Below are 26,340 nucleotides of genomic sequence, written 5' to 3' on the forward strand. Positions count from 1 at the left end.
TTTTCAATCACTCTTAAGTATCAGTCTTTTCACTAATAGCACAATAAGACATAACAACAAACATACTTGCAATAAAAAGTAAGTATTCTTTATTATTACACCACTCTCCACTAAATAAGCTGACATGACTAAGGTCTATAAATAAGTTAGCTTACCACATAAACAAATTCATTCAACAACTCTTTTTTAAAAAAATATAAGTTTGTTTAATAATACAAAACTACATTTAGAGCACCAGAGCATACCACACAAGGCTATAGAGTCACATTACATTTCCCTTGCTCCTATTCCCCTCTCCATATATTTTTCCTATTCCTCACATTATTTTCCTAATCAACATACTTATTTTCCTCCTACATTTTACTAACTTAAGTATCAAGTGGTCTTTTATTCTAATAGTAGACTTGTTTTTGCAGGTAGGTGTGGAAGTCGCCCTTTCAACCTATTAAGTAGTGGCTAAGTCAAGTCACCTTATCAACAAGCTCATGCTAGGTCACTCCATTAATCTAAGACACACAATCATAGAAAACCCAATCTAGTCTTAAGGTTTCATGACTTTATTGTATAATTAACTACATTAGATCACTCGATGCAAAGACGATGGTGGACTTGGAATTTGTAAAGCTGAAAAACTAAATACAACCTTGTTAGGCAAATTTGACATTGTATTAAAATCAAACAAGATAAGCAAGTCTTGAATAAATCATCAAAATTATTAGTAGAGAATTATTAGAATAGAAAGTATAATATGATTTTGGTAAGCAGATAGATGCAACATGTTTAAAGGCTTTAAAATCATACAACAATCTTTTAGACAAGTGGATAAAAAAAGTATCATTATACCTCTTTCTTATTTTGAGTTTCATTATATATTGGTAGTTTGATCATAAGATCAGAATGGATAACTAGTCTTAGAAGCAAGATTTCTAGCCATTCTTTCTTTCTTTTAGAGGTTAAAAGAAAGTTACAATATATAATTGATCGAATTTTTGTTCATAGGTTAGTTTCAAATAATTAGAGGAGAATAATAAAGAATCAACTAAAAAAATAAAAGAAATAAAAAAAGAAGAAAGTTGATGGAACTCATCTATTAGAGGGAAAATTAGTAAGCTCTAAGTAATGTGTAATGTATATATGATGATGACCTAAAATTCAATATGCTCAGGAATGAGATTATTTGGTGTTTGGATAAATGGTTAATCAAATGTTCAAGTCAATATTTTTTTTCTTATACAAGAAGTACATAATCGATGGTAGATGTTCTGATACTTGTAAAATAGTCTCTTTTGGTAGGATTTAGGATTTAGAAATCCCTCTATTGATAAAGTCAATAACTTTAAATGAAAATGGTAATAAATGAAAAAAGAGATTTAAACTCCAAGAACAAGAGTGTTTGTTTTTTATTTATTATTATATATATATGATTAATGCTCTTAAAGGTTAAGATATATAAACTTTGAATAGGAAAAAAAGTGAGCCTTTTACCTAAGTAGTTTCAGGGGTATTTATATCCTTGAACGTTTTCATTTTGATAGTGGATGGACTGGAGAATCATTTTTTTTTGATGACAATAATTAGGATAAAGATCCCCTATATATCATTAATACAAATACTAATTAGAGATAAAGATCTCTTATATATCATTAACGAGGGACAAATATTCTTTACATCTCATTAATGAGCATTAATGAATGGAAATGTGGTAAGCCTTTTGGGATACCCTTTACACATATAAGTGTAGAAGAGATGATTATTTCTTTACATGAATAGATCATGCGATAATCTTAAGATATAATCATATTGTCCTAACATGGATCTATAAGACGAATTAGGTCTGGTGTGTAGCCAAATCTTTAAAAGATGGGTTTGACAACTTGTCAGACTCACGATGCCTTGGGCCCAACTTATGTTTGAACACATGTATATTAGGTCTTGCAAGTTGTCAAACCTCCAATGCCTTAAGCTCAGCTCATAGCTGAACCCATGTATATTGGGTATGGAAACTTCTTAAACCGACAGTGCCTGAGGCTCACCTCATGGATAAACAAGTATATTGGGTCTAGCACCAGACATACATTGCCTTAAGCTCAGCTCACACTAATTCTAAGTCCTAAGTATATATGGATTTGGCACCAGACTCCATGGTGCCTTGAGCTTTAACTCACGACTGATAAGTATATTGGCTTCTGGCAACTTGTCAAACTCATAGTGCTTGGGCTTAGCTCACAATTAAATCTAAGTGTATTGGGTTTGATATTTTACCAAATCACGGTTCTTTTAGCTCAGTTCACAGCTTGAACTCAAATGTATTGATCTGGTATTTTATCAAACACACAGTTCTTTGGGATTGGCTCACTGTTAAACTTAAATATATTATGTCTGGCATTTTGCCACGCCTATAATTTCTTAGAATGGCTGAACTCAAATACATTGAGTTTGGTATTTTACTAAACCCATATTTAATTGAGTTATCAATTACTTTGGACTTTATAAAACATAAAAATATTAAGTTAAAAATACTGTCACACGTCAATATAAGGGTTTCCTTTGTTGGCAAATGAAGGTGGTGGCACCCTCAATGAATAATAAAATTTTGAAACATGGACGTCTTTTTTTTTTTTTGTATCGTTTTTTTTTTTCCCGAGGGGCTAATGTTTTAAGGCAATATACCAGAAAATAATTAATACATAATTTTTAGGGTGAAAAATATTCATTTTCTATTAAATAATCCTTAATTTGGAAGGTCTAATTAAAAACATTTGAGAAGTTGGGTTCCCCCCAGCTCTCCTATTTATTCTGTCCACTTTTAAGAAATTGTTCACCTTTTTTTTAAAAAAAAAAAAAAAACTCCTCTGTGCCATTTTCTGCTTTACTCTTTTTACAAGAATCCTAAAGATGAATTACAAGTTCAGTGAAGGCGAACCCCACACAGAGTCCATCTGAATGACTTGTATTTGCAAGGATCGGCCTCTCCTCAAACTAGTAACCCCTTAACCAGTGATTCTCTTATAAGATTTTATAAGAGAATATAAGATTTTATTATGATTGAAAATGAAAGCACGAGAGTCATCGGGTTTGATAAATATCACGATATATAGTTGCATTTAATTTAACAGACAAGAAGGAGATGGAGCTGTTGGGTGCAATTTCTTGCACCTGGCCTCTTTGTTCGAGGCTCATGCCTGGAACGAAAAAGATCATTTGCCAAGACACTACAAAAGGAGAGTGAAGGAGAGTGTTGCTAAACTGATGTTATAGCCATTGATGTTAATTTATATAACTCAATTGGTCAGTATATCAGAGATAAATATAAAGGAACTCGCAAAACAGATAAATTCAGAAAAACAAAATGCACTGATAAAAATCAAGTGAAAGAAAAGAAAAACTGTCTCGCACGCATCATTACAGTATCTAACTTAATGAGCCTCTATTCTCCAATCTGCTGCAGTTCTTCACGCCACTGATTCATCACCAGTAGTTTCTCTATTATACTCTTTAATACAGGCGCACTTACCCCACACTTCTGATCTGCAAAGCAGGATCTACCCTCCTCAGCAGCCTTGCAAAGCTGTGGATCCAATGGTACCTTCCCAAGAAAAGGTACTCCCATCTCCTGGCACATTTGCGTTGCTCCACCACCGCTGCTATCAAATACTTCACTGCAGGCAATCAAGTCTAGCATTTCTGGAGCTTTCTCTCTCATGTACCCTAAAACTCTTTCTGTAATATCATTTTGTTCACCATTCTCCGTCAACTTTGCAAACCTAAAATCTGTCAATCGCTGGCACAAGCCACTCATGTTCTCAACAACCCCAAGAACCTCGACTCCAACTTTCTTGCAGAAACTCACTTCTTTTCGCACATCAATTAAAGAGACTTGTTGTGGAGTCGTGACAATAATTGCACCATCTATTCCGGTAGCTTGAAGGTATTGGACAATTGAAATGTGCTCATCAGAAGTCCCAGGCGGGGCATCAACCACAAGAAAATCAAGCTCCCCCCAATAAACATCCTTCAGAAATTGCTTGATAAGCCCATTTTTGCGGGGCCCCCTCCATATGACAGCTTCATCTGGGTTCGGAAGCATGAATCCAATGGACATGACCCCAAGGTTTGATTCAACATAGACGGGAGACCAGCCAAGGTTGCTTTGATGAATTTCTTGACCTTCTAGGCCAAGCATCTTGGGGATACTTGGGCCACAGATGTCAATGTCCATGAGCCCAACCTGGAAGTCCATTGCTGCTAGTGCGTATGACAGTTGAGCAGAGAACGTGCTCTTCCCGACTCCACCCTTGCCTGATAAAACCAATATCTTGTGCTTCACAGTAGCCATACGTTCAGCAATTGCAACCAAGTCTGCAGAAACCAATATATCAAATATTAAGTAAAGGGCCTAATTTTCAGTTGAGACAAAATATTTAAATCAAAGCAGAACTATCAGAACAGCTCTGTCCTACAATTTCCACTTTCAGACAAATTCACTCCTTCACTGACTAGGTTAGAGATAGGAAATACAATCAAGTCTTCAATTTAATGGGACAGGATAACCAATGGGATTCTAGAAGAAAGGGATTGCACTGTTTGTGTGGTCTATTGAAACCATTAGACTAATACATCCTCATCAAGGCAGTTCATGGACTTTGGCTTTTTACAGATCGAAAAGAAAAACTTCAACATCATCTTTTAAGTTTCATGTGATTTCTTTCATCCAGTGCAAATATTTTATACGAGTTGTCAACCAAAAGTGAAGATTCAGAATATCTCAACCAAAAGCCTAAATTTGAGCTGGAAAAACTCGCTGAATCAAGCCCATTAAAAAAGGCTTTCTTCAATTTCTTTTTGCCTACAAAAGTTCACTGAAACTAAATTTCAATTGCAAAAGCGACAAACACTAAGTTGAGTTTGAGGTCTCAAGCTTTCTCAAATCTCAACAGGCATCAGTCAAGATTACGAGACTATTAAGAGGAATGCCTCAGAGCTAATGGAATAAAATCACAGTTTGATAGTTTGTTTAGGGGCCATAATGGCTAGATCTTCCATCTGTCTTTGCCTATGTTTCTTTTGCTAATTTTTATTCTACTTTTTCTATACTTGATCTTCTCTTTCTTTCTTTGCGCTCACCATTCTCCTAACAAATCTCTTAGCAAATTCTCAGTCCTAATTCCCCTTCGAAAAAAGCCAGTTTCACAAAATCCTAACTGTTCTCCCATTAAAACTTTCTGGAAAGACAGTTGAACATCTCTGAAATTGGCATTGCTGTCCTCCATCATAGAGCAAAAACAACTGGTTTTAGAATATGCAATATACCTAGCAACCAACTTTTTCTTTGTATCTCTCATTCAATTGGGGTAAAACTTTAAACCAGGTGATGTATGCTATTTAATGAAGCTACAATATCATTCTTGTTTTCATCGTTTTACATCAAGAGACCAATAATGTTGATTTTTTTTTTTCTGATTAAAGAAAAAAAATTATACTGGAAAAGAGACAATCAACATATTCAAAGAGGATATAAGGCACCCTCCAGAACTAAAAAGAATCAAAAGAAAAGCACAATAGCCTGCCAATGTCACTGAATATCAACTAACAAGACACTTCTAAAGATTCCAGCAGCTGAAGTTCATGCTGATGCCAAAAGAAAACTATCCCATCAAATCCTAATTGCCTCGAGAGAGAATGATCGCTAAAAGACTTATTTTGTCTAAATATCCCAAGCAACACATCTCCATAGAGCCTTGCAATCTATCTTCCTCAAATTCTCTCAAATACCTCGATAAACTCCATTATAATTAGGACCAATCACGCTTCTTCACCAAGGAATCTATTCCTTGGATCCTAAGCTAGTACTCGTGCTTATCATATTAAATGAACATCTGGACAGAGGGACCTACAATGCTTCCTTACTAGCAACAAATATAAGTAAAGCCATCCAGATAGAAACTCAAACCCAGGATGATACGCTGGTTTTCCAAATACAGTTGTTAAGAAAGAACTATAGAAAGTTAAAAAGAAAACAAATTAAAAGAAAAAATACCGAGCCCCTCTTACACCCTATAATTTGTCATTGAAGTGAAATGAAAAGAATGAAGAATCCAAAGCTATGAAAGAAGATCCTGGGCCTATCATTTAGATTTCTAAAATAATCAAAACTTCAAGAAACTTTATCCCTCCTCCGCATAGTAAAAACTACAAATTATTTCATTATCTATACCAGAGAAACAATAAAAACAGGAAACAGTCAACAAATGGAACTCACACACCTCCAAGTCCTTCAATAAAAGAATTCAAGAACCACTACCAACTTAATGTTCAGTTACAAAACAACTTTTCATTGTTTAAGATTTCAATTTTTAGGATCTAACAAGACACCATCCAAGCAGTAATTAAGATTTTAATTCACTATAGAGGCACCAACATGTCTGTTGACATCGAACCTATCGCCAAAAGTACATCAGAAGCCCAATAACAGCTGTAAGACTGAGGTTCCACCACCTAAGAAACCAACTATATCGATGTCACCTATGCTGGACGACAACCAACATATGTACATGTATGTCAAAGATGGAAACTACGAAATTCAAGTGCTAATTCCATTCATACAGTAAAAGCAAAGGTTATTCAAGAAAGTAGAACTCGAAATTAAGATGGGCCAATTTGAACCAAAGGAGTGCGTCAATTTCCTATGCTAGGCAATTTCAAGAAGTTGTTACTGCAAGTAATTCAAAGCAATAAGTGTAGCAAGCAATATCACATGCACCAATCTTCAATTTTTAGCTGGAAAAGGGAGAGAAAGGAGAGAGACCAGGGTCAGGGCCTTTAGGGGCAGTAGCACAATCTTGTTGATTAGGACATCCTTGACAAGAATCCGATTTCCCAGCTAAATCAGATTGAGGACCTGGGCAATCTAAACAAAACCAACACCATTTTTTTTCTGTTAAATCATTAAAAACCTAAACACAAATAATTAAAGACGAGAAAAAACACCTACGTTCATTGGCGTTTTCTGGGATTTCATCGTTCTCCATTGTTGTTGTTGGCTTTGATGTGGTGCGCGTACTGTTGTCGGCTTGTTATACCATAAAAGCAAGGTTATATAACACGGCCCAAGATTCGACCGTGTGTTGGTTGCACTCGATTTCAAGATATTTTTTAAAAGATTAAAAAACAAATTCAATTTTGATTTTGATCCATTGACTAAAAATCGAGTCGGCTAATTTACAAGTATTTAATTTCACTGCATGCATATTTAAAAAGAAAAGGAAGGGACTAAGCCCAAGCACAAAGGTCCATTAAGATCTCTAACCAGCTCCATAAAAGGGCCGAAAAGCCCAGCCTCGTATATGTAAACCGGGGAAAGTTGTGGAGATATTTGACCGCCGCTTGAATGGAAACAATGGTGTCTAGGGTTAGTGGTTTGATCATTGATGAACTATTTCTTTTATTATTATTATTATTATTATTATTAATGAGCCATAATAATATCTCAAGCTTCGAAGTTTGAATTCTAAAATATAAAGTGTATACAGATATACATCTTAAGCTTTGGATGGGTTATGATTTTCTTTTAATTATCACTAGTTAGGTGGTTTGCATTATGCTGTGAGTTGAGTTAAATTCTTCCTAGCATAAAAAAATAATATTAAGATGATAATAATCAAATTTAACTCGAGTTAATTTTATTAACATATATCTCAGGATATTAAATCGAGATAACTTTTCAAAATAAAAAAATTACAAAATTCAAGGTTGAATAACCTAATATCAAATGATAAAACAAAAAATATATATAAAAATAACATTGAAGAAAAAAACTTAATTCAACTCAGGTTAACTCAACTAACTCACTATATGCGATATAAAATCGGGATAAAAAGATTGAATTTTCAAAAGAAGAACCTAACAAAAAATCAAAACTAAATAAAAAAAAACTTGAGCTAACCTGGGTTAATTGGACTAATCCACACTCGGGATAATCTCACGAAAAAAAAAAAAAAGAGGAGGGAAATGACAAAGCTCAAGAGCTAATAATCTAATATTAAATATAAAGTTGAAAAAAAAAAACAATTTCATAAAAAAATCAAAAAACAAACTCAAGTTAACCCGCCACTTGTAATATGAGACCATGATAAAAATAAAAATAAAAATTAGACCTAAAACAAAAGACTTAGAAAAAGACTAAAGTTAAAAAAAAAAAAAAAAAAAAAACATGAGCTAGAAAAAAGATATGGTTAGTCTTTCAAAAACAAATATGGAAAAAAAGACTAACTTGCATTCAGAATAACTCCACAAAAAAAATCACAAAGTTCAAGGGCTAATAATTTAATGTTAAGGGATAAAATTCTTAAAAAAAATCAATTTCATTAAAAAAATCAAGAAAAAACACATAAGTCAATCTAAGTTAATTAAATCGACTAATAACTCATTATCTAAGACATAAGATTAGGATAATCTAACAAAAAGAAAAGTGGAACAAATACTAAAGCTCAAGGTCTAATAACTAAATTTCAAATAATTAATTTGAAAATAAAAGTAAAGGAACTAAAAAGGCATCAAATGTTTGACGAAGGTTCTAAAATTCCAAGAGTTTAGGTCTAAGTAGCCTAGCGCACCAAAAAATAAATCAATTTCATTAAAAAAAATTCAAGGAAAAAGACATGAGTCAATCTAAGTTAAGTCCACTAATATATTATCTAAGACATGAGATTATGATAACCTAACACAAAAAAATAGAACAAATAATAAAGCTCAAGGTTTAATAACTAAATTTCAAATGATTAATTTGAAAATAAAAATAAAGGAACTAAAAAGGCATAAAATGTTTTATAAAGGTTTTAAAATTTCAAGAGTTTAGGTCTCGGTGGCCTAGCGCACCCAGGCCTTTATAACAAAGCATAAACTCATGGTTCTACAAGCCTAGGCTCACACGCCTAAGCCTTGTATTTTTTTTTTCTTTTTAAAAGCTAGGCAACCTATCAACCCTATCCCTCGTGCCTGTTGTTTGCCCTTTGTTTTTTTTTTTTTTTTTTTTAAAAAAGATACAAATGATGAATTGTCTATCAGCTTAGAATCTGGTTAGTACTATAGTGGTTGGAAGGTCAATAAAACTATTTTTTTTTATCTAAAAAATTATTTTCAACTAATTTTAACTTAAAAAAACCAAATAAACATTCTTAAAATATAAAAAAATTAATCAAATTTTGAACCGGAAAATTCTAAAAACTAGTCCTAAAATAAAAAATCAAACTGGTAAAAAAATTTGCTCTCTCGACCTAGATCTATTTTTTTAGGTAAGATGAAGGTTTAAAAACACCCCAATAAAACTTATCTCATCAAGTGGAATCTAATGACACCAAATCAATAATTTTTATTATTAAAATAATGTCAACTGAATTTTATTTTTTTTATTTGTAACGATGACTTAATTCGTTTCTTCTCTCTCATATCTAGGGGTAGAAAATAAATAAAAATAACTTTTGGACAAAAAACTATAAGAAATGAAAAGGAAGAAAAAGGAAAATAGATAGACCAACATGAATTTTTTTTAACGCCAATTTAAGTTTGGACATAGTTATCTCTTTATTTTACACTTTGATTCTAATTTTTGGAATTTTATTTTCTTAGCATTTTTTTTAAAAATTGATTATTAATTTGGATGTAAAAGACTACAATTGAAAAAAAAAAGTTTAAAAATTAAATTTGAAAACATTTATTTCCTCTTAATGTTAATTACTGAAAATTAGCATAGCCTTTTTAGTATACGTTGTAAGAACTAAGAAGTAGACATGGGTAGAGAAGATTTGGCTAATTGTAGTTATAAGCAAGTGCAGCGCAATGATAATTTGGGAGGTCAAATTTTTATTTCGTGTTTGAAATTGTAATCATGATTATTTTATAAAATATTTTTTTTATTTATAAATATATTAAAATAATAATTTTTTATATTAAATGATAAAAAATACTAAAAAAGAAAATTTTCAAATTTCAAATAAATTTTATTTTTAAAAACATCATGGTTGCACTACATAAACAAACATAACTTTAGTTGCATCAAATGATTTTGGCACCATGAATATTATTACTATTAAAAACATATTTTACTCTCATAATAACTTCACTTATTTTAAAAAAAACTAATAAGTTCTTGTTAATATTAATTTAATTTTAAATTTTTAAAAATTAAAAATAAAATAAACCTAAAACAAATCTATTAGATGGGCGTTGATGAAGTACTTTTGCTTGTATTTTATTTTATTTACTTTGGCTACGTGCATGTCTTTTTAATGTAGGAGGATTTTTAAGGGAAGTTTATTTTTTATTTAACTTAGAAAAATATTTTTTATGATGTTTTTATTTTTTTTTATTTTCGCTATTTATTTTTTTATTCAGTTTATGATTTTTTTCAATTTAGAATTAGAATTAGAATTAGTATAAATAAAATTATTTAGTTTATATTTCCAAAAAATACCTAAAAAAAGTACATGACAATAGGATTTCAAGTTAGAAGTTTATATCATGATGTTAATCAGCGAAATTCGGTGTATTATTGTCTTTTTTGGATTGTTTCTTCTGCGTCACTTTTCTTCTTTATTTATTTGGTTGCGTGCCTCTTGCACTTTGTAGGAGTAGGACCCAAATATTTTATTGTGCCAAGTCACCCCTCACCAACGATAGCGCCGGGGTTTTTTTTATAGGGAACACAGAAAATAACCTGATAAAAAGTTAAGAGAGAGAAAGAGAGAGAGAGAGATGGCAGAAATGTACTGCTACAGGGAGGCGTTGCCGTTCGCAGCCATGGTGACCATGGAGTGTGTCAACGTTGGCTTAAACACACTTTTCAAAGAAGCTACTTTGGCAGGGATGAGCTACCATGTTTTCGTTCCCTATGCTTATGCAGTAGCTGCTCTTGTTCTCCTTCCTGCTCCTTTCGTTTCCCACAGGTTGATTAATTCCCTCTTAATTACCTACTAAAATACAGTAATTGCTATATATATAGTTGGTTTCTGACAGAAAATGCATCGATTAATTATCTGTGTCATGTTGCTTTGATTTTTATGCAGATCAAGAGTGCTTCCTCCTCTGAGCTTCTCTATACTCTGTAAAATTGCTCTTCTCGGGCTTATAGGGTATGCATGTTCTTGACACAATATCTACCAACTGGAATTGAAGTTCATGTCTAGCCTTGAATTCTTTACTTTTGGTGAGAATCAAGCGAGTAGTTTTCTCTGTTTCTTATATAATGATGATTTGTTGGGTTGATGATGGAGTAGGAGCTCGTCTCAGATCATGGGCTACACAGGTATCAATTATAGCTCACCAGCTCTTGCTTCAGCCATCAGCAACCTCACGCCAGCTTTTACTTTCATCTTTGCCATCATCTTCAGGTACTTTCCTCTTCTTTTAAGCTCTGGTTTTCTTTTTTGTGGAGCTTAATCTTCCGAGCCAGTTCTCAAGCAAGTGTTCGTTTATTACAAGGATTTAGTTTTTATTTGTTAGATTCTTGCTTTTCTTTGATTGGTTAGATCCCTCGGTCCCTCCTTGACCTAGCTCTCTTAACTTTTCCTTTATTTTTGTCTGATGCTCTTGGGATGGGTCGTAGGGTGAAAATAAGTAAATAAATAGAGGACCATCGATGCTTGATAATATGAACAACTTGATTTGAAAATATTTTTATTGTCAAAATGATTAAATAAAATTCTGAACAATTCATTAAAAAGTCTTGCCAAATAGACACGCTACGCGCGCGCGCACGAAAAGCAATCATTTTTTTTTTCTCTCTTGTCATTATTTTCCATTTCATTGAAGTGATTCTCCTTTTCAAGGACCGATAAGTTTACTTTAATAATTTCATTTCAAGAAAATCAGATTTTATTATGCTTTTTACACTACCCTTTTCATTTATGTTAAAAAATTTTCTGTCGAGAGGTTATTTTTTCTCACTTATATAATTAGTTCATGATTCTAATATAAAATCAAGCGAAACTATGATTATATTTTTTTTTAAAAATAGATCTTATTATATTATAAAGTTCTTCCTATAGAAAATGGGAAATAGCGAGATATAATACATGGAAGAATTCACCTGGTCATGTAAATCGAAGAAGTGAGCTTAATTGTGCTTTTCTCAGTGTATTAGCACCTAGAATTAGAGTAAACTATTGATTCATCTTACTATTTTGAAAAATTATGATGGTTATTTTTTAAAGTATTTTTATTTTAAAATAATAATTTTTAATATTAATATGTTAAAACAATTTAAAAATAAAAAAATAATTTTAAATTAAAAAATCAAAATTTACCCAACTTCTATTTAAAAAAACTAGGAGCACACAGATGAACTATAAACATGTCGGGCCGCTAGTTTTTTTTTTTTCCCGACAAGATGTTTGCTGGGTTTTGGATTATATATATTAAGGAAGCTATCAAGTATATAATAAATTAAGGAAGCTATAAACTATATAATAATTGCTGGATGGTTTCAATTATTTTCGAAAGTTGAGAGATGAGAGTCGTTCAAGTTGGAACCAGAATTAAGGATGTAGACTTGAAAAAACAATAAAGTTCTGATTCTCTTACCAAGTCGTATCCTTTCAAGGACCACTCAACACAACACAGCTAGTTGTTCTTCTTTTATATATTCACAATTATCTTCTCTCTTTATCAAATTGCTATCAAAGAATGGAAAGGGTTGCGTTACAAAGAACAAGCAGCCAGGCCAAACTCCTGGGCACCATCTTGTCAATAGCAGGTGCTTTTGTAGTGACCCTCTACAAGGGCCCGCCAATAATTATATCGCCGACCTCCTCCGTTCCGCTCAGTCAACATCTTCACTCGACAAACAGCAATTGGATAGTTGGTGGCATGCTTCTCACTGGCGAGTATGTTCTAGTTCCGCTATGGTACATTCTCCAGGTACACTATACAGTATCACATCATTCCTTGATTTCTCTCGCTTGCTTCTGTAATTGCGTTAAGAATCTGGAATAATGTTTCTTGATTTACAGACACAGATAATGAAGGAGTACCCGGCAGAGTTGACGGTGGTCTTCTTTTACAATCTAACTGTTAGCATCATAGCGGCAATTGTAGCACTAATTACAGAAGGAACTTCGAGTGCTTGGTTAGTGCGGCCAAATGTAGCACTAGCTTCCATTCTTTGCTCGGTGAGAGACCATTGAGAAACAGACAATTTGCTTTTATTTGCCGCAGTATATATATAGTTTCTAATCCCTAATCGGTCTTTTGTGTGTGTGTTTGCTGTGCAGGGGCTCTTGGGGTCATGCCTGAACAATACTGTTCACACATGGGCTCTGCACTTGAAGGGACCTGTCTTTGTAGCAATGTTCAAGCCACTGTCGATTGCCATTGCTGTTGCGATGGGCGTCATGTTCCTTGGTGATACTCTTTATCTCGGAAGGTTTGCCAAATCTCTCGACCTGATTTATACACAGTACCACAGCTATAGCTTGCTCCACTCTAAGCTTCGTGATCGAGATGCGTGAAAATACATAAAAGAAAATTGATTTTTGATTGGTTTTGTTAAGCTACAAACTAAATTATAATTAACTCCATAATCTCCATCAACTTTGAGATATATGCAAGAAACACACAAAGCTTCTTTATTTCGTGTGAATTTTTGCAAACTCTGTCCTGTATTTTGCAGTGTGATCGGAGCAACAATTATATCTATTGGATTTTACACCGTAATGTGGGGGAAAGCCAAAGAAGAGCTGGGTGATGATTGCAATGCTGCTAAGCCGGAATCCTCGTGTGCCCAGAAGGTCCCTCTATTACAAGGCTACAATGCTACGAAGCTACCAGATGAACAAGTGTAGGTAGGAGCAGACAGACTTTATATGTACATAAAATTAACGGCAAAAGCCAAATAGTTCAACAACCATCCAGTTCTTGGAAAAGAAAATGGCATCCATGGTCAGGCCTTGGTTTGTATATTGAGAATTGAGATCCTAAAACTCTCCCAGCTATAGTCAGGCACTTGCACAAGTTCGTCTTGCAGTTTTGTCAAGAAAACCTTTCTTTGAAGGCTACTCATAGATGCGGAACCCTAGGTTTTAAAGGATAATTTCTATGATACTTGGATACAACATAAAGAGGAGAGAAGCACGAACCAAAACAATTAAAAACAATTTTTAACGGAAAAGAGAATTTTTATTATTTTTGTGGAATAAAATACGATTTTCTTTCTTTTCTGTGGCTATATCTCTGCAACATTAATGTAAGTATATAGCTATGTTGTATTTGATTACTGTTTTTGGATAGACGAAAAGGAGACAATGAAGATAAAAAAATATATTTGGAAAGCATAAAATTTTTTTTTTGTTATTTCTCACACAATTTTATAGTGAATTTTTATATTTTCAAAATATGAGACATAGAGATATATCTCTAGAAATAATATTAATTATTTTTTATTTCTAAAATTTTCTTGTAAAAACTTATAATTTCTTGTAAAAAAATTTTAATTGAACTAATTATGATTAAATTATGTTGAAATATAAATGCCTAAGGGAGGGAGAGGGGGTCTTTAAGGCCAGCCAAGTGAAGAATTGAGAAAAAAGAATTGAAAAATTTGTAATGAACTCTATTAAAAAGGGTTAATTATTTTGTAGCATTATAAGTGATAATTGTTGGAAAAAGAATAATCAAATTTATAATAAAAAATGCGTGTAAGAATGAAATTATCCATTGAAAATTATTGAATATTTATGAGATAAAAAAAAAGGAGCCAAACAAGGTCCCTAATTGTATTTATGTTGATAACGTTGGTTATGGTACATTGGGGGGGTGATTGCAAGAAGGCCATAAACAAGAGGTGTATGACCTTTGTGTACAGAAAGTAAGTACAATGGTGCCTAAAATCAATAATTTAGCAAAGTGTGTTTTATCTTTTGATTATTTACTGTTTTATTTTTATATTAATGTCAATGGATTAAATTATAATAATTTAGCAAAAGAAAAGATTGTAGAAGAAGGAAATTGGATTAGTCATCCAAGGAACTTGGAGACTAATGATAGTAGAGAAATTAATATCAGTCATAATGGATTCATCATGATAAAAGAAAATGATTTATATGAAGGAAAGTGGAGAATAAATTGGTCATTTAAAGTAAGAATGATAAATTATAGTAGTATTATGAAAAGTGGAAAAAATTGATTAGTCACTTAAGAAAGAAAGTGATTAATGATAACGATGAATTTCATTGTTGGCATGTATTAATTATCAAGCAAAGGTAATTAATGATATTTAAAGAGATTGATATCGAAATAAATTGATACATCACTTGAAAAAAAAATGATTAATGACAATAATGAATATCATTGTTGGCATGGATTAATTATCAAGCATAGGTAATTAATGATATCAAATGTATTGATATTGGTATAAATTGATTAGTTACTTGAGAAAGAAAGTAACTAATGATAATGATGAATATCGTTATCGACATAAATTAATTACCAAGTAGGGTAATTAATAATATCAAAACTATTGATATTGGATTAAATTGAGTAATTATTTGAGGGATGGAGAAGTTGATAATGATAAATATACATGTTGGTATGGGTAAATCACTAATTCGAATTATTAATATTATTATGAATATTTGGTATTGATAATCAAAGGATAATAAAAAAAAAAATGGGTTTTTTGTTGTTGTGTTGCAATGATAAAGGAGATATTAATAGATTCTAAGACTGAAAATTAAAAGGAAATACAATCATGATAGTAAATATTTTCTAATGCATATATTGTATCTTATTACTTATATATGTTTTGTGTTATTGTTTTTTTTCCAAACTCGTCCAGAATAGAGTAGATTGTGCTTGTAATTCACTTTTTCTATAGTTTAGGAAATAATATAACTCCATTTTGAATTAATGTATTAGGATTTAAAACTTAGTAACTTAATGATGATGTTGAATGTTGAACTTATAAATAACTTTCTAGTTTATGTGTGATGAAATGTAATTTTATTAATTAACACTTTTTAATTAGTTGGAATGTGATGTTTTTATATTTCCTTTAATTATATAGTTATAATTTCTTTAATTTCATAAGATAATTAAAAATACACTGTAAATATTTGTGTGCTATATAATAAGTATAAAGAGTATACGCAAATCAAAATAGTTTAAATGAGATTCTGATGATCAGTGAAAAAATATCTATAATGATTGGACTGTGTGATAAAAGGATATTTGATGTAGATATTGATGAAGTCAATAACTTGATAGTGTTATTGAATAAGAGAAATGCTGCCAAAAAAATTTTAAAATAAAATTTATGGCAACGTTATTATTTAAGTGCATGTTGAATTTCAAAAATAAAAAATTGAGGATGTTATATACATTTATTTTATCTTATATATCATTACCATACAATTTTGTCTTTGTATTCTTTTTTTGTCTTGTCTCCTCCATCTCCATCTTCATTATCTTTGTCTTTTCTATTCTAAGATAGTAACCAAATGTTGTCTTACAGTTTAGTACTATGAAATTTTAAATGAACATTAAAAAGAAAATGATATTAACTCATTAAAACAAAAGTTAAAAGAGATCATGAATTCATTATGCATGCACTCGCAGTTTACTATGGATTTGCCTAGTAAAATCACCCTTTTATCCTCCATGATTGAAACCATATAACTTGTTTTCAAGGGAAAAATTGTCCTTTCCATGAGATCCATTTGCTATTACAAGATTTAATGGGCATATAACGATATTTTGACATTTTATTTGCATATTATAATGTCTAAAGCATCATTAAAAGTTTAATTTCTTTAACTGTTTGAGCAAGAGCATTTTTAGCCTTTTATCTTTCTTAGCACGGTGTAATACTAAGGTCCCTTAGAAGTAAAAAGATATATATAGCTTTGGTTAAGGTGTTTTTTTTTTCTTTTTGTTATGATTTTTTTCGTTAATATCATATAAGGTTAATGACACTTGGGTCTTTTAATAAATTAAATTAAAAGGAAAGGAAAGAGAAAAGTTATTGGCACGTGTGGGAGGCGTCCATGCCCTTTAGGTAACGAGGTTATGCTTTCTAGAGGCCAAAAGCTGGTAATTGTTATCTTAGCTAACAGTACACATGGAGGCGAGTCAATAAGGACAACACATGTAAAGCTTCTCATAATGGTTAAGCAGCAGTTGAATCCCCCCCCCATCCTTTTTTCCCTCTTCCTCTCGAAAAATGTGCAATCCTAACCAAAAATAAGAGTGGTCCTCTATTTTCTTCTTAATTCAATTGTGGCCTTCATTCTTTGAATTGCTCTTTATTTATTTTAAATTTTACTTTTTTATTAATTTTTTTAATTTCATCCATTGGCACTTCATCCTATTTGATATTTATATCAAGTTTGGTCCTTATTCTTTTTATTATTATTATTTTTAATTTTTTTAATTCAATCCCTTCATCTTTTCAAAAATCTTTTAAGGTTGAGTTCTCTTAAAAAATTATTTTTAATTCTTTTTAATCATTGAAAATGGTGTTTTTTTTCATAAACCTTTGTTCATCTAGAGAGAAAAGGCACTATTGATATCAATGTATACTTTGGTCTTTAAAGTTCAGGTTTTTATATATTTGATCCATTTTGTTTTTTATGATTATATTTTGATCCTAAGACTTTAATTTTCTCATGTTTAAGTCTCTAAAAGTTGAGAAATAAGTGAGAAAGTTGTTGAAAAGACTTACAATCGGCCATAATAAAAGTCGACCTTGATATCAGTAGGTTTGTCTTGAAAAAAAAAGTACAATAAAGATAGTTTGTGTATTTCTTCATGCCAAAATAAGTATATCAAAATCTAAAAGATTTTTCTTATGTGATTCTGAGTTTTTACACTAATTAAAACATGTTATGGGGTTGAAATGGGATTATTTAGGTTTATATGATATTGTTTAAGTGTTTATAAGTAAAAATATATTGAAATTTGAGTTTTGATAATTATAAAATCCAAACCCTAATTTTTAGTGACAAGAATTCGGTATAGTGGATGACTTGTTATTTTTTCAAGTTGACGATATGTTGTATGTTTTATATAAAAGCCAAGTGTATTTTGTTTATAAAAGCCAAGTGTTTTTTGTTTATATATATATATATATATATATATATATATATATATATATATATATAAACAAAAAACACTTGGCTTTTATATTATAGGTCAGGAGCACCTTATATCTTTTCAAAAGCCAGGCATGAGACCCTGGCTTACAAGCCTAGGTGTACCCAAATCTTGATGCGCATGGTCTTTTATCTTTTTCAAATTTATTATTTTATATTTTATATTTTATAATAAATTATTTCAATGATGTTTTAAAAAATAATGAATTATTTCATAATTCTCAAATAAAATTAGAGTTTTATGGTAATATTAATATTATTACTTTATGAATATAAATATATGAATCTAATATATGAAAGTTTTTTTTTTACAAAAATAGCTCATGATATAAGTTGATCTATTTTATTCAAACATGTGAATACTATTGAGACATGATTTTTCTTGTTCTTGGATTGAAACTTTTTTTTTTCTTATCATGATAAATTTATATTTAAAAAATTAATTTTTTTAATAACAAATATATAATCAGTCCTCTTATCCAGACTCTAAGACTAATTAAGGTTTCTAATGAGCAAAATATTTGGTGATGATTACATTCTTTTCTTTACTGATAAGAAATAAGAATTTTTTATTCTTTTAACGCATCTCAAAGATCCTTGTCCGAGAGAATGATCGTTGTGACACAACACACGTGTAATACCTTCCATCATTATTCATTGCCATTTATTTCCTTCTAAGTCCTTGATTTTTTTTCTTTTTGTATTTCGATCATTGAACTTTATTTATTTTCAATTTCATCCTTGAAAGTTATTTTAAATGGTTTTATGTGTTAAAATTTGTTTCTTTTTGCATTTTCTTGCATAATTATTGTGTCATAAAATATTCAAATGTTAAATTAAAGTTTGATTTTATGAAATAGGATTTTAAGTTATTGTTAAATAAAAAATAAAAAAGGATCAAAATTAATAAAAACAACAACAACAACAAAAACATATTTATATTTCAAAAGGGATAGAAAACTTCAATTTCATCCTGCAAGTTTTAAAATATATATATTTGGCCTTGTTATTTCTGGTTTTTACATCTTGGTCTGAAAATTTGAATGTCAAGAAAAAAGAGAATCATTTAAAAAATGAGTGGAGAAATAAAGTATTTTACCTATCATATTTTGACCATAAAAAAACCAAACTTGGTATCAATGAGTTTTTTTAAAAAAAAAGAAAAGTCCAATGAAGAAACAAGCCAAAAAATTGAAACGAGTTCATTTTAATTTTTAATTTTTGAGTTGATTAAAGAATTTTTAAAGATTTAAAATGTATTTATTGAGATTTTTAGACTATTTTTTTTATGTATTTTAATGTGAAAATAAATTAAAATTTTGTTTTTTTGTGTCTAAAAACTTGGAAACTTTCAATCACTAGAGGTGATAAAAAAAATATTCTTAAGTAAATGCTATGTCATCTATTAAATAATATAAAATAACTATAGCAAGCTACACATTGTCCACTCTTAAAAAACCAAAAAACCTACACTATGTGCATGGACATGAGTTTTTTCATTTTTGGCCAAGGGCACGAGCTAACCTCTTTCATTAAATTTCATTAATTATTTTTTAAAATTTAATTTTTAATTAATATCATCTCTCTTATTTTTAAAAAATTATTTATTTTATTTTCAAAATAGTCATTAATCTTTTGAATTCTTTCTATAATTTAATAATACTTTAAATATATTATTGCAATTTATTATTAAACTTTTTTCTCTTAAATTTTAGATAAATAAGCTGTATTTGTATGACATATATTTTAAATTAAAATCATTTCTACATAGTGATCAAAACTAATCTCTAAGATAAAAAAAAAATGTATAAAATGAAAAAGATAGTCAAAATATAATATTTGCATGTATCTATCATTTTCTTCTTCCAAGAAAAATCAACTTCTTGCTTTAATATTTAATTAACATTAACCACTCTTTTTTTCAATTTATTAATTCATATATTTTTCATTTCATTTTAATTAAGCATACATGTCATTTTTATTTTCTTCATTAAAACAATTATGATGACAAAAACCAAATATGATGGCAATGATTTTTTTTATTATTTTAGAAATTAACTTGAAATACTAGCCGTGACACAATATAGATGCACCAACTAGTTACAAAAGAAAAAAAAAAAACTAATCTCTTAGCAAAGTTAGTACACGAAGAGAAAAAAACAATATAAATTGGAATAATATAATTATCATTTTTACCTTCTAAAAAAAAAATTAACTAGCTACTAGGGGTGATATGCTCTTTTTATCTTTTTAATTTTTCATCATAATAAAATAACTAAATTATTCTTAAAAGTAAAAAATATATAACTATTATAAAAGATTTGTATGTATTTAGTTGACTTAGGAGAAATTTATTCATTTAATAAATATAAATATTATTAAAAAAATAGTTGACACGTGCTTTGCACTTGTCAATACATAGGTTGTTCCCACACTCTTTGGGCTTTTAGGGTGGTGTTCAAATCATCTCGACGACCTTTTCATTCTTAGGCAGTATGTGTGACCAATGAATTTCTGGTTTAACATCGACAACTCTTTTGTTTTTCTCTATTTTTTTTTCTCTTACTCTTTCTCTTTCTCGATTCTCATACTTAACCTTTTTAATTTTTGAAGTAATCATTCAATTTGTTTTTTTTTTTTTTTTTTTTAAGATTTGGTCCATGTTCTTTTTAATTACTAATTGTTTTATTTGAAATAATTTATAAAATTAGATTTTTTTTCAATTTCATCCTTTAATGTTTTTTATTTATCACATTTAGTCCCGTTCTTTTTATTATAATTTTTTATTTGAAATAATTTTTAAAATTCAATTTTTTTACAATTTCATCGTCCTTTAATTTTTTTCCTATCAGATTTGATCATCATTCTTTTTATTATTATTTTTTTAGTTTGAAAAATTTTTTAAATTGATTTTTTTTTTTTCAATTTCATCATTCAACATTAAATTAATTGGGAATTGACCTTCATAATTGTGTCGAAATCTAGGATTTATAGAGTTGCAAGTTTGGAAGATATATCTAGATTTAGAAGATTTATCTGAGTTTACTTATATTTTTGTTCTTTTTTAAACTTATGTTCTCTTAGACTCATCCTGCGACATTTATTTAATTAGAGATTAAGATTTTTGTTTGCTTGCTTTTTATAGGATTTTTATTGGTATCTTGGATTTTATTTATTTATTATTCTTTGTTAAATTAAGATTTTTTTAAAAAAAACTATTTTTTCGAGTTAAATTAGATTAATTGATTAGATATAAGCATAAAATGCTCACTTTATGATATTTCATTTGATTTATTTTTCAGGTTGTTACTTTTTAAACTATGTGTGACATCTTTTGATGTCGTCTTTGGTATGTTTCACAATGATATTGAAACTGTCTTGGTGAGTTTTTTTTGGTGGTCAACTAGTATTTATGACGGAGCAATAATGAGTCTCCAACAAACTTTTTTTTTTCTCTCCTCGAGTATTATATTTTTTATAGCTAATTATTGAGATTATTTTTCTCTTTTATTTGCTATTAGTGCTTCTTTTTCTTTTTTACCATATTATTAAATTAAATAACCTTATTTAACCTAAACAAGTTAATAATCTAGATCTTAAATTTTTTTTCTTGTGTTGTGTAGACATCTTTTTTTTGTTGACAATTTTTTCTAGTTTATTTATTATATATATATATATATATATATATATATATATTAAATTCAATCCAGTTAATAACTTGAATTGTTTTTTTAGAAACAATTGTCTCCCCTTATAATATTCTTTTTACATTGAAAAAAACTCCAAACTGTCCAGCATGGGCAGGCTGTACAAACACATACACTTGGAGATGGAAGAAGCAAGGAACACCAACATCGGACATGTATGGCAGTTGGCGAAAATAGAACGATGGCATTAACAAGAACAACCTGTGTTATGCTTTTGCCTAATCCCTAAACTAGTCACTCTTGTCTGATATTTTTTTTGTTCCGACTTTGCCCTCGAAAGCTCTGCATCCTTTACAAACATAGCCAGCCAACTTGCAATCACCCATCAATTTCCAATCGCACTCAATCCCATGATTCCCTTTAAATTCCTTTAGTGATCTTCCTCAATTCATTTTACCAGGAAAGTGATTTATGGTCATTTTTTTGCCTTTTTATCTCTTATTTCACTGCACCTAGTCTACCTTTTGTTGTTGAGTGAAGAAAGCAAAGAGGATAAAGTCTAAATAAAGAAAATGGTGGAAGGGAGAAACGTTAGCAAATGTGAAGAAGACAAACCCAGTGACCTGGCGGACCACGTTCTCCTCCACCAAGCTTTTCTTTCTTAGATACTCCACGAAAAAATGGAAAAGTGCTCTTGTCCTTTACCTTGACTGCTGACCATAACAATCTCTCGCAAAGATTACCTCCCCCTGGTGGTTTCTTTGTAAGCAGCCACATTTATGTTTGAACATTCCCGTCCCTGGGCGTGGCCACTTACAGGATATGCCGTGCAGATGAGTTTCTTTGAGCTCTTCCTTGAAGGTAATTATGGTATGAGATGATTTCCTTACAATCTTGATTCCGTGAAGTCTTTACTAAACTCATCGACTCTTCTCTAGGGTTGCAACTTGAGTTATTGAATTTGCAGTGAAGGTGTCCGATGAAATGCTTAAGAGATGATTGGTAAAGGGCACATTAAATTGATAAAGTGAGAATGAGAAGCCCGAAAGTTTGCAGTTCTCAACACGTAGATAGACTCAGTAATTTGCCGAACCATATTATCCACCACATCCTCTCCTTCCTCGATGCCAAGTATGCGGTCCAAACCTCTGTGCTTGCTAAGGGATGGAGAAATCTTTGGACTAGTGTTCATGTGCTTCACTTGAACAGCAATTCCTTCCGTAGATTGAGAAGTTTTAAGAAATTTGTGGTTGCTGTTTTGAATAAACTCAATCATAACACTACTGCTGGCACATTTCTCTTCTCTTACCGAGGGAGAATAGATGATTATCTCAAGGAAAGGGTTATCTATTTTGCCAGTTTCCATGGCGTTGGTCATCTTGTTCTTGATTTGGGCTGCAAACGACCTCCTGTCTCGCAAGCACTTCTCAATTGCCAAACCTTTAAAACCATAAAACTCAAGAATGCTACTTTCACTACATCATTTGGTTTCTCTAAACTCACCACTTTGCATCTTAAACATTGTTTGTTTTCTCTCGTTACCAATTGCTTTGATTTTTCAGACTGTCTTCCCAATTTGAGCAGCTTATCCCTGCTTGGTTGTGATTTTACTAGATTCAAGGTTCTTAAAATATCAGGACCCCAATTGCTCAATGTAACAATAAGATCGATGTGGTACTGTTATGGTGGTCTCTCCAAGGGTTGTAAGGTAGAAATCTCTGCGCCAAAACTTACATTTCTTAGCTACAAAGAATCTCACATGGTCGATTTCTCAGTAATTAACCTCCCTTCTCTACAACATGCCGATGTTGATGTTTTCCTTTCATATGAAGAGGAAAACGAGGACATTCAATATTTGCTTAAATTCTTCCAAGGCCTCTATAATGTGCAATCCGCCACACTATCTTATTCTACTATTCAGGTATGCCAGGATGACTATCATATATGCTGTGTGAGCGCCTCTTTCATTTGTGGTTTCAAATCCTCATTTTGACTTGTTTTATATTTGATATATCCACACTGGAATTTTATTTTTTTTCTAACTAATGTAAGAAATTCTTGCTTCGGTGGCATCATGCTCAAAGAAGTTAAATGGAATGTGAAGTGGAATTTTTTTGTAGCATCTAGTAAAATCACTAATTGTTTGCTCTTAATTTGCTAAAAGTACGTTCTAAGAGCAAACTTTTAGACTTTCTTGCTACTTTGACTATGCAATGTTATTGTCTCCCCATCTGTTTACGTACTTAATTGATCCGTATTTCAATGGGATGTCAAATGACAAACATGTGTACTTGTAGAAAAAGGTGTTGCATCTCTCCCACTTTGGGAAATGGTTTATAATTGAATATGTCTCCCTGTAGTTGTGTAATGAGATGGTAATTTGTCCATATAACATTTTATTTCGATGTCTGATATATTTAGGCCTTAAATGGAGTGCCTGGACTAGAGCATCAACAAAGTCCTTTCAGTAGATTGTCTCTGAAACTAACACATCCCAGTGACTGCCCCTTTCCAATACCAGTAAAAGTGGCGAAGTACTTGTGTAATGGCTCCCCCACTCCAGATACTATTCTTGCCAAGAGCCAAAGGTACTTTCTTTTTGGGATTTAGTTATATTCTATTGTTGAAAATATGAATTTATAGTCCTTAGAATTTGGTTTTATACTTTTTGGGAAAATATAATTCCATGTATCATGACTCGTGAGTTGAAAGTAGTTTGCTCTTACAAGGACTTTTGAGGTTCCTTGGGGCATTTCTTTTGAGGTGTTGTTTGATCGTGCTTGTTTTTTTATTAGATATGACCAGCTTTGGCTATTCTTTCCATACTTAGAGTCTGATTAGGAGTATAGTATATTGTTTTTCGCTTAGAAATGTATTAAAATAATATTTTTAAAAAAAATATTTTTAGTATCATCATATCAAAACGATTCAAAAATACAAAACAAATTAATTTAAAGCTAAAAAAACTCATAAATATTTAAAAACACAACTAAACGGCAATGTCAAACATACATAGCCTTCACCTGCATAGCATGACTTTCAAGAAGTTAGTTTCTTGTCAATGTGGCATGATGATTGTACCACCTCCATCACGGAGGAGTTCGTTGCTTCTTTATGTTTGTGGGAACCTTCTGATCCGCGGCATGCATTTCTATTACTGGTGATCTTACATTTATGGATTGCTTCACATGAGCATTTGAAAGGTCTATCGTCTTGTGTGCTGAAAACAAATCTTCTCTACTTTTTATTTTTGTTTCACTTTGGTACATATGCCATTTGTATGGGATAATTAAATATGTTAATAATAATTACTTGAACATTCAAAAGACTAATTACAAAAAAAAAAAAAAAAAAAAGAATCTACTATATATATGCAAAGCTGGAGTCTCAGGAAGTAAATCTCGGACAAGTTATTAATCTGCAATTGCGTTGAATATAGTTATATCAACTTGATTAAGGTCTGTTGTTTTTAATCATTTTAGATATTGATCCATTAAACCTGGATGATTTAATGGGTCACCCCATAACTATGTTGAGTTGACCAAACCCTTGTGATAATTGCACGAAATGAACATACAAGTAGTATTTAGCTGATCCTCTTCCCTACTTGAACCTCTCTGCCTTTATGTTAAAAAGTACGATGTGTTCTTTATCGTTAAGGTATTTTTATATCACATAAAACAATTATATTTTCGTTTAAATCACAAAATATCTTCAAATATCACTATAAATATAGCATTTTTTTTCCAGATTATATAAACTGCAGTGAGAAATTATTAACTATTAAATTTCTTAATCATTGAGGCTTCCTTCCTAAATGCAAGTCCATGTGAAAAAACATTTCAAATTATTTTTTTTTTTGGTGTTTTGTTTCATTTGTTTTATTATTATAAAAAATAATTTGCGAATCATGCATCTTAGGTCTGTAAAATTTTTAATTAACATTATTATGATTATTTAAAATCTCATTTGACTATTTTATTCATAATTATGAAGTTTGTTTTTTTCTTACATTTCATTTTATTGGATTTGATCCCAATGCAAAAGGTTATGTATTTCTCTTTATATGCCAAATGGTCTTTTTCTAATTTAACAATATATTTTAATTTTTTAATAATTAACACGTATTTGAGATGAGATGTGCACCACTGAAAAATCATGAAAGCATTTTAAAAGTAAAAATCAATTTTAGATAGTATCCCAAATAATTAAATAGTTAAAACAAATATATAAGGATAAAAAAAACTAAAATCTAAAAAATTTAAAATTTAGGTTGGCCTACACAAGGCCCAGGAGCTCTCGTCTGACCCAAGAGCAAAATTATACACAGGTACACACAATCGATAGCACTAGATCTGTGGTGTTCACACAATGTCACGGGTTGTAGTATTTTTTTTTTTTTTTATCAGTTAAAAAAAATATTTAGGTGAGAGAAGCGTGTTTTAAAAAAATAAAAAATATATGATTCAAGGTATGGATACAGCTAAAAAAAAAAAAGTATAATCTAATTAAATAAAAAAAAAGATAAAAACAATTAATAGACTAATTTAAAA

At 30.5% G+C, this 26,340-nt stretch overlaps 3 protein-coding genes across 4 annotated transcripts; 2 read left to right on the top strand and 1 right to left on the bottom strand.

Moving 5' to 3' along the window:
• Nucleotides 1-3,236: 3,236 nt before the first annotated feature.
• LOC118058120 (cytosolic Fe-S cluster assembly factor NBP35) lies at nt 3,237-23,595 on the bottom strand. Of its 2 annotated transcripts, XM_073403733.1 has the most exons (4): nt 23,591-23,595; nt 6,992-7,043; nt 6,806-6,907; nt 3,237-4,359 (listed from the first exon to the last, which is right to left on the bottom strand). In XM_073403733.1, the coding sequence occupies exons 2-4, from the start codon at nt 7,026-7,028 to the stop codon at nt 3,428-3,430; spliced, it is 1,071 nt and encodes a 356-aa protein (XP_073259834.1). In that variant the 5' UTR covers nt 7,029-7,043; nt 23,591-23,595; the 3' UTR covers nt 3,237-3,427. The 2 variants fall into 2 exon arrangements, with proteins under 2 accessions (XP_073259834.1, XP_034926708.1); XM_035070817.2 differs by lacking the exon at nt 23,591-23,595 and having other exon boundaries at nt 6,992-7,187.
• LOC118058121 (WAT1-related protein At3g28050) lies at nt 10,703-14,205 on the top strand. The gene is made up of 7 exons (XM_035070818.2): nt 10,703-10,940; nt 11,061-11,126; nt 11,271-11,384; nt 12,678-12,912; nt 13,005-13,163; nt 13,266-13,417; nt 13,664-14,205. The coding sequence occupies exons 1-7, from the start codon at nt 10,750-10,752 to the stop codon at nt 13,833-13,835; spliced, it is 1,089 nt and encodes a 362-aa protein (XP_034926709.1). The 5' UTR covers nt 10,703-10,749; the 3' UTR covers nt 13,836-14,205.
• On the top strand, nt 21,953-24,549 carry LOC118058122 (F-box/FBD/LRR-repeat protein At5g22660). Its single transcript, XM_035070819.2, has 3 exons — nt 21,953-22,648; nt 22,726-23,708; nt 24,209-24,549. Exons 2-3 carry the CDS (start codon nt 22,821-22,823, stop codon nt 24,395-24,397), a joined length of 1,077 nt encoding a protein of 358 aa, XP_034926710.1. The 5' UTR covers nt 21,953-22,648; nt 22,726-22,820; the 3' UTR covers nt 24,398-24,549.
• The last annotated feature ends 1,791 nt before the right edge of the window (nt 24,550-26,340 follow it).

Source organism: Populus alba, chromosome 1, assembly GCF_005239225.2.
Source record: "Populus alba chromosome 1, ASM523922v2, whole genome shotgun sequence".
Lineage (NCBI taxonomy): Eukaryota > Viridiplantae > Streptophyta > Magnoliopsida > Malpighiales > Salicaceae > Populus > Populus alba.

Excerpts from the sequence above, each read along its gene's own strand:
- LOC118058120 (XM_073403733.1), bottom strand. The coding sequence starts at position 7,028 with ATGGAGAACGATGAAATCCCAGAAAACGCCAATGAAC. Across the intron at positions 6,908-6,991 it reads CCCAGAAAACGCCAATGAAC|ATTGCCCAGGTCCTCAATCT; the intron begins GTAGGTGTTTTT and ends GGTTTTGTTTAG. Across the intron at positions 4,360-6,805 it reads CCCTAAAGGCCCTGACCCTG|ACTTGGTTGCAATTGCTGAA; the intron begins GTCTCTCTCCTT and ends TGGTTTCTGCAG.
- LOC118058121 (XM_035070818.2), top strand. The coding sequence starts at position 10,750 with ATGGCAGAAATGTACTGCTACAGGGAGGCGTTGCCGTTCGCAGCCATG. Across the intron at positions 10,941-11,060 it reads GCTCCTTTCGTTTCCCACAG|ATCAAGAGTGCTTCCTCCTC; the intron begins GTTGATTAATTC and ends ATTTTTATGCAG. Across the intron at positions 11,385-12,677 it reads ATCTTTGCCATCATCTTCAG|AATGGAAAGGGTTGCGTTAC; the intron begins GTACTTTCCTCT and ends TTGCTATCAAAG.
- LOC118058122 (XM_035070819.2), top strand. The coding sequence starts at position 22,821 with ATGAGAAGCCCGAAAGTTTGCAGTTCTCAACACGTAGATAGACTCAGT. Across the intron at positions 23,709-24,208 it reads TATCTTATTCTACTATTCAG|GCCTTAAATGGAGTGCCTGG; the intron begins GTATGCCAGGAT and ends TGATATATTTAG.